Source organism: Crocodylus porosus, unplaced genomic scaffold (assembly GCF_001723895.1).
Source record: "Crocodylus porosus isolate Cpor-Errol unplaced genomic scaffold, CroPor_comp1, whole genome shotgun sequence".
Lineage (NCBI taxonomy): Eukaryota > Metazoa > Chordata > Crocodylia > Crocodylidae > Crocodylus > Crocodylus porosus.
The window spans coordinates 1,308,597-1,316,079 of NW_017728919.1; the positions used below are offsets into that span (position 1 = coordinate 1,308,597).

General features: G+C 70.3%; 1 protein-coding gene across 1 annotated transcript; it reads left to right on the forward strand.

Annotated features, from left to right (window-relative positions):
- The first annotated feature begins 3,836 nt into the window (after nt 1-3,836).
- On the forward strand, nt 3,837-7,170 carry DIRAS1 (DIRAS family GTPase 1). Its single transcript, XM_019538304.1, has one exon. It carries the CDS (start codon nt 3,882-3,884, stop codon nt 4,476-4,478), a length of 597 nt encoding a protein of 198 aa, XP_019393849.1. The 5' UTR covers nt 3,837-3,881; the 3' UTR covers nt 4,479-7,170.
- Nucleotides 7,171-7,483: the final 313 nt, after the last annotated feature.

Below are 7,483 nucleotides of genomic sequence, written 5' to 3' on the forward strand. Positions count from 1 at the left end.
CGCGTCCACCCCCCCACCTCCGCAGTGCCTCGGGCCGCGTAGCACAGCCTGGTCCCCGCCTCGCTCTCCCCGGCGCGGGGGCACCTGCAGGGCCGGGGGCGGTGGGGGCCCCGCCGGCCACGGGCAGCGTGTAACAGCAGCCCGGGCACCCGCAGTGGTGATGGGGGGGCGGGCACCTGGCTGCCATTTCCCCTCCGCCGCTACAACCGCCTAACGAGAAGGCGCCGGCAGCCCCAGGAGCTGGAGGGGCCGGGGTGGGCGAGGGCCGCTCGCCATCCAGGTGGCGTTTCGCCGGGAGCCCGCACAGAAGCCGGTGAGGAGGTGGGGGTGGAGCGGGGCACAGGCGAGTGCGTGTGCATGCGTGTGGGCGCGTGTGCCTGCGTGTCCGCCCGGCCAGCGGGTTGCAGAGGTGCCTGCTGAGCGAGACCTCCCCCCGCAGCGCGCGGGCAGGGGTCACGCGCACGCCAGGCCTGCTTGCCCGGCGTGGGAGATCAGACCCGGGTGGGAAAGCAACGCGGCTGCCACGGCCCCGCCAGGTCCCGCGGCCTGCCCGGAGCCGGGGCAGAGCGGGTGCCAGAGCTGTGCCCCGGGCTCAGCCCCAGGGCACGCAGCCTGCCCCGTCCCTGCCTGCTCGGGCTCCCTGCGCTGGGGCCGGCCGGAGCCCTGGTTCCCTGGTCGGCCCTTGTGACCGCCTGCAAGGCAGCGGGGCCTGATTCTGGCCCCTGCAGCCGGCGGGCAGCCCTGAGAGCCGGCCCGGGCCCGTGCCCCCGCAGCTCGGCGTACGTCCAGCCTTAGCGGCACGGCGAGCTGCAGGGCGCGGGTGTGCTGCGGGGAGCACTGGGCGGAGGTCGCAGCGCGGGGGGCTCAGAGCCGGGAGCAGGGCTGGCGGCTTTGGCTGGCCCCGTCGCTCCGCCAGGCCCGGTCCCCCGTCCCTGGCAAGCAGGAGGCCCGTGGCCCTCACCCAGGCCAGCTGCCCAGTCCCTGCTGTGCCCATGCTGCCCCCAAGGCGCTGCCAGCGCCAGCAGGTCTTAGAAGAACCGAGGTCTGTTTGTGGGGCAGCTGCAGCTGGGGTGGAGCGAGGTCCCCGGGGCAGCCCGGGCACTGGGACCAACGTAGCAGCAGGAGCTTGGGGCTCTGCACAGGCTGCCGGGGTGCCCCGACCCCAGCATCTGCAGCACGTGGCGAGAGGGCTCCTCTGCTGCTCTGGAGGGTGGCACAGACGGGAGGCACAAGTCAGGCAGCAGCCTGCAGCACAGCCTGGTGCAGACCCTGGGCTCAGATGGGCCCGGGATGTGGTGGCACTGTCCTTCCCCTCCCTGGAGGCGTTGGCACCGCATGGCTCTGCCCTGGCGCAGCAGGGCCGTGAGGACCGCTTGCACCGGCTGCCATCCCATGGCCTGCCTCCCCCGGCCTTGCCATGCCCCCGCGGCCAGCCTGCAGCACGTGGCTCAGCGGCAAACCCCTTCCCCGCCCCTCGGCCTGCCCCGCTTTGAATGCCCACGGCTTCACCCCGGCTCTGCTGGAGCGAAGCATCGCACGCACAGCAGCGTGCACATGCACACGCTCGCGCTGCAGGCCCATGCTTGCACACGCACACGCACGCGCACACGTGCCAGGGCCTGGCTCCCAGCCGCTTGCCTTCAGTGCATGCTGGGCGGTGGTGGGGAGCTTCTGATCCGCGCTGGGGGCCTGTGGGCCGCGGGTGCCGGTGCTGGCGCAGCGATTCCCCAGGGAGGCGATTAACAGCAGCTCCTGCTGCGCCGCGTTGTTTGTCCCGGGGTCCCCGGGGCGGGAAGCAGCAGCTCCAACGTGCTGCTCGCCGCGGGCGCGAGGCACACGGGCAGTCCTGCAAGGGGGCAGTGCTGGGAGCACGGCAGGGCCTGGCCCAGGAAGGCAGGACATCCTCTCCGCGCCCCGGGGAGCACCCTGCCCCTCCAGGCTGCTTCCCTTGGTCGGGTTTCTCGCAGGCTTCGCGGGCAGGAGCTGCCTCTGAGCTTCTGCAGGCCCTGTGCCCAGGCCCTGATCTGTGCTGGGGGCGTCTGCACAGGCGCTGAGCCCAGCACGGGGTGGGTAGACGCCCTGCCAGGCCAGAGAGCCCACTGCATGGTGCAAAGCAGCCATGCTCCCTGCCCAGGGCTGAGCGCGGCCACGGCTCTGGAGTAACCTGCAGGGAGCCGGGGCGAGTGGGAGGCTCCCCGTGCACCTCGCCTGGGCTGGGCATCGAGGTCTTCCAGAGAAAGGGCTGAGCTGTGCGGAGGCTGCGCAGGGGCTCCCAGCTGCCCCCACCCCCCGGAGCCAGAGCAGGCAGGAGCTGGACGCCGCGGGGGTGCAGGGCCCATCTACCTGGGGCCGAGCCCCCCACATCCCCGGGCCCGGCAGGGCAGGAAGCCACTGAGGTCCGCCCAGCTGGGGCGATGCTGACTTCCCAGCCCCGGGGGCCGCAGCCTGTTCGCCAGGCCGGGGCTGGTTCAGCCCGCCCCAGCTCCTCTCCCCAGCCGGGTGCCCGCAGCTCGCTTCCCCCGATCAGCAGTGCCAGGTGCGGGGGCTGGCCCCTCCCGAGACAGCTCCTCCGCCAGCTGGCCCCTGCGCAGGCCGCCCGGCCGTATGGCGGCCCCGGGGCAGAGCCTCCCCTCCCTGCTCACCTGCCCCAGGTGCGGCTGCAGCGCGGGCAAGGACTCGTCAAGGGCAGGAGGTGCTGGGTTTGTCCCACCCTGGTCCCCCGTGGGCAGAGCTGGGAGCTGGGTCGGTCCCCAGCTCCTGCCCGGCTGGGGCAGGCGTCTGTGCAGTGGCAGTGCCCCCGGGGCCAGGCCGGTGGGTGGGCCGGGGCCTCTGTGCTAGGGCCTCGTGTCCGCGCTGGGGGTTGTGAAATGGTGATTCATGTCCTGACAGCTCTGCAGCACCACGGGCGAGCCGGCGTCAGCGCAGCCTCGACCCGCGCTGGCTCCTGAGCTGCCGGAGCTGCCGAAGGACCGGGGGAGAAGGGAGAGGGCAGGCGGGAGCAGGCAGCGCCTGGGGCGGGGGGTGGCCCTGTGCGGTGTGTCCCCCCCAGAGGTGGCCGCATGCTGGGCTTGGGGAAGGGGGCTGGGAAATCCAGGCTGTCAGAGGAAAGGCTGGCGCTGGGGTGAGGGGGCACCTGGACCCCCACTGACCCATGGCTCCCCTGGCGCCCCCTCCCCTGGCTGGGCTGCAGGGCTGGGATGTGCCGCCTCCTGGCACGCACCGCAGCTCGGCAGGTGGAGCTGAGCCCAGGGGCTAAGGGGCTGGCTGGAGGCTGGGGTGCTCGGGGAGGGGGCCGGCCTGCCTACCCAGGAGCTGAAGCCGCTGGGGGAGTGGAGAGAGGGGGTTGAGACCAGCCCCAGGCCTGCTGCAGCCTCTCCCCGGGGCTCCTTCAGGCCAGGAAGCAGCCTCTAGCCCAGCCCAGCCCTGGGGAATAGCTGCAACCTCCCCTTGGCTCCGGCTCCCTGGAGGTTACTCTAGAGTCGTGGCCATGCTGGGTAGGGAGCATGGATGGTTACAAGCCCCCTGGTTTCTTTGCACTGTGGGAATAAAGAGCCCTGCAATGGGCCTAGCAGGGCACCTAGCCACCAGACTGGCCAGGGCTGGGTGTGCAGGGGGTCCCTCCTGCTAGGGTGCACTGGGATGCCCTGCAGCCACGGGGCTGCTACGGCGAGGAGACCCCACGGAGCCGGGGCCGGCTGAAGAAGGGGCCGGGCAGGGCGGCCGGGCCGTGGGCTGCTCCGACGTGCCCTGTCCAAGGGCGGGTTGGGCTGGCAGGAGGAAGCCCCATGCCACTCTGCATGTTTCTTCATGCTTCCCCCACACGTGACAGGAGCGTGTCCCTCTCTCTCCCCTCCCAGGGGCGTCCGCATCCCAGATCCACGATGCCAGAGCAGAGCAACGACTACCGGGTGGTGGTGTTCGGGGCGGGGGGCGTGGGCAAGAGCTCCCTGGTGCTGCGCTTCGTGAAGGGCACCTTCCGCGACACCTACATCCCCACCATCGAGGACACCTACCGGCAGGTCATCAGCTGCGACAAGAGCGTGTGCACCCTGCAGATCACCGACACCACCGGCAGCCACCAGTTCCCAGCAATGCAGCGCCTGTCCATCTCCAAGGGGCATGCCTTCATCCTGGTCTTCTCCGTCACCAGCAAGCAGTCGCTGGAGGAGCTGAAGCCCATCTACCAGCAGATCCTGCAGATCAAGGGCAGCGTGGAGAGCATCCCCATCATGCTGGTGGGCAACAAGTGCGACGAGACGCAGCGGGAGGTGGAGACCAAGGAGGGCGAGGCGGTCGCCAAGGAGTGGAAGTGCGCCTTCATGGAGACCTCGGCCAAGATGAACTACAACGTCAAGGAGCTCTTCCAGGAGCTGCTCAACCTGGAGAAGAAGAGGAACATGAGCCTCAACATCGACGGCAAGCGCTCCAACAAGCAGAAGAGGACAGACAAAATCAAGGGGAAGTGCAGCCTCATGTGACGGACCCGCCGCGCCCGCGGCCTCCTCTCCTCCACGCCTCCCTCCTCCCCGTCTCCCCCCAAACGTCGGCCCCGCAGCTCCGGGCAGCGCTGCCCTGTCCCCCCGCCCTGCCCGCCTCTGCATCGTACCACTGTGACCGCACCGAGGAAGCGGCCGCGCACACGGGATCTGGCCCTCGCCGTCTCCTCTCCGGCCCCGCGGCGCCCGGCCCGGAGGCGCGTTCCTGGCAGTAGCGGGGCAGGGCCCAGGCTGCGTCCAGCTCGCTCCCAGCAGCGAGCTGAGGGCCGCGGGAGGCCTCCGCCGGGGAAGTCCTGAGAACCGTTGTGTGCGTGGATGCTGCCCTGCTCCGGCGTGGATGCTCCCCGGCACGCGTGCGAGTCCCGTGTCCTGGCACGAAGCACGCGGAGGACGCGGCCAGCTCCTCGGACTCTCACCCGGGCGCAGCAGGGCCCCTGCCTGCCACTGCAAACCAAACCCCATGAAGGAGGGGGCAAGCACTGCTCTCTCACCCGTGTCCCGGCCACCCCTCTGCTGTGCCGTCCCCGAGCACCGCTCTGCTCTACACCTGCTTTCTTGTCTCTCCGAGGCCTGGCAGTGAGCTCGTCCGCCCGGGGCGGGACCCTGCCCCAGCACAATGCCCAGGTCCCCACGGCCCTGCCGGGACTGGGGCCACACTCAGGTCGTATGCACAAGAGACCAGAGACTCGTCCGTGCCGGCGCTGAAGCCGAGCTCTGTGTGGGCTCCCGGGGCGCTGGGGCACGAAGGGCAGGGGGCACCTGCCGCACATTGGGCGAGGGTTGGGAGGCAAAGGGGAGAGCATGGGAGCAGGGTGGGCAAGGTGGCAGATGGCAGGGCGCTGTGGGCATGCTGGAGGGGGGAAGAGGGCAGTGGAGGCTGGAGTAGGCCCTGAGGCGGCAGCAGGAAGGGTGCTCCGCCCTGGGGGAGGGGGTGCTGGACGCAGTGTCCAGCCAGCGGTTTCCTCCTGCTGGGGAAGGCTTTGCGGCTTCCAGGGGGGAGCTGCAGCCAGGCAGGGGCTGGTGGGATGGGAGCAGGGCTCGGGGAGGGGGTGGGCAGTTGGGGCTTTGCAGGGGGGCATTGGTGCACACTCCCCCTAAGCAGGGCCTGGCATGGCCTGGGTGCAGAGGGTGCATCCGTGGGCCGGCAGGCGACTTGGAGGGCGATGGGGAAGATGGGCCTGCACACCTGCGTGCCAGGGGGCTGCCGGTATACCCTGCATGTACGACTGCCCCGTGCTGGCACTAGCACGTGCGTGGCACATTCCTGGTCCGATCGCTGCCCGTTTGCACGCCAGGTCCCTTCTGTGTAGGCATCACACGTGTGCTTTCAGACCCAGGCCAGGTCCTGAGAGGGGCGAGTCTGCTGGCAGGGTGAATGCTGGCCTGGGGGGCGCCCCGGGCACCTGCACGGGAGGGAACACGTCCCCTCTGCCCCCAGCACGCAGCCCTGCATCCCCCAGTCCGCAGGCCTGTCCCCAGCCTGCGGGACCCAGTCTAGCCCCGGCCTGGCAGCACCCCCAACTCTGCACCCAGACCCCCCCCAGCCTGAGCCCCCCTGCTGAGCAGAGCCTGCCCCTCGCGCCCCTGCACCCCCCCTCCCCAACCCCGCGCAGCCCGGGAGCTGCCAGCCAAAGCACAACGCAGTGGGTTCTGCCAGAGCCCCATCCTAGCACAACAGGGGCGAGCGCGCACGGGGCACCCCGAGCCAGTCCCACGGGGCGGGGGCAAAGGCCAGGCCAAATGCATGCCCTGCCCTGCAGCCCGGTCGGGTCTCGAACTGGCCCCGACACCCTGGCCCTCTGCTCTGCCCCTGGCCCGGCTCTGCTGTGGCGTATGCCCTCGGTCTCCGGGTTGCCCGAGCCACCCTAGGTGTAGGGGCTCGAGCTGTGGCTCCCTGGCGGGAGGCGCCTGCTTGCTTTGCCCCGTGTCCCAGGCCCAGAGCGGGGCTACAAACCTGCCCCAGGCACCTGCTACAGAGCCCAAACCCCCCAGGGTGGGAAGATCCCTACTAGGGGCAGTGGGAGCAGTGCTGGAGGGTCACCCTGGGGGTTGCCAGCCGTACCCCCCTCGCACCCCCTGGGGGATTTGGCCCATATGAAAGCCATGCCCAGGCCTCGGGACCTGGCATGGACCTGCCTCACCTGGGCTGCCCCTCCACCCGCATGGGGCCAGTGAGGGAGCCAGCCGCCGAGGGCAAAGAAAGGGGTTCACCCCCCAACCCATCTGAACCCAGCTCAGTCTGTGTCCCGGGGGGGCAAGGGGCTGGGACCACCTCTGCCCCGTGCCAGGCTGGTCCCGTGAGCCACCCCCAGACCCTCCACGAGGCCAAGTGCAGGGGCCAGGCAGAGACTCAGAGGATGCACTGACCCCCCGGCCCAGCCCCGCGGCTCTGTTTACACGTGTACATTGCCCCGACTGACGGCCGCGAGCCCCCTTGACCCTCCCTGCTCCAACACCAACATCCCGACTATCGTATGGTGCTTCGAACCTCCCCCGTCGTCCCCTGCCTCGTCCACCCCGGTCCCACGGACTCCTCGGACGCCAGCATGAGACCAGGAACCAGCTCCCGTGCATCACTGGCTTTTTAACACGATCCGGGCAGGAGCCAGCGACATGACGATGTAGCCTTTACTCTAGAAATAGTCTTCCTTCAATAAACTAACGGCTCCTGCTCCCCGCTGGCTCCGCGTGCTCGCTGCCTGCCTGGGGCGGGGGGCTGAGCTGCCCCCCTCGCTCTGCCCCGGCTGCATTGCAAGGGCTCCGGCATTGCCCACTGCTCTTACCCCTGCCCCGCCAGCCCTTGCACCCGGCTCCCAAGTCTCCTCCTAGCCAGACATGGCAGGGCCCCATCCATGCTAGAGCCCCCAGCATGGGAAGGGCCCCTCCATGCACTGGGACTTGAATTCACCCACCAGGGATCCTTGGCCTGGCTCTGAGTGCGACGCAGCGGCCACCCGTGCGAGGAGCAGCCCGGTCTCTCTGTGCAC

Coding starts and splice junctions, on each gene's coding strand:
- DIRAS1 (XM_019538304.1), top strand. CDS start 3,882: ATGCCAGAGCAGAGCAACGACTACCGGGTGGTGGTGTTCGGGGCGGGG.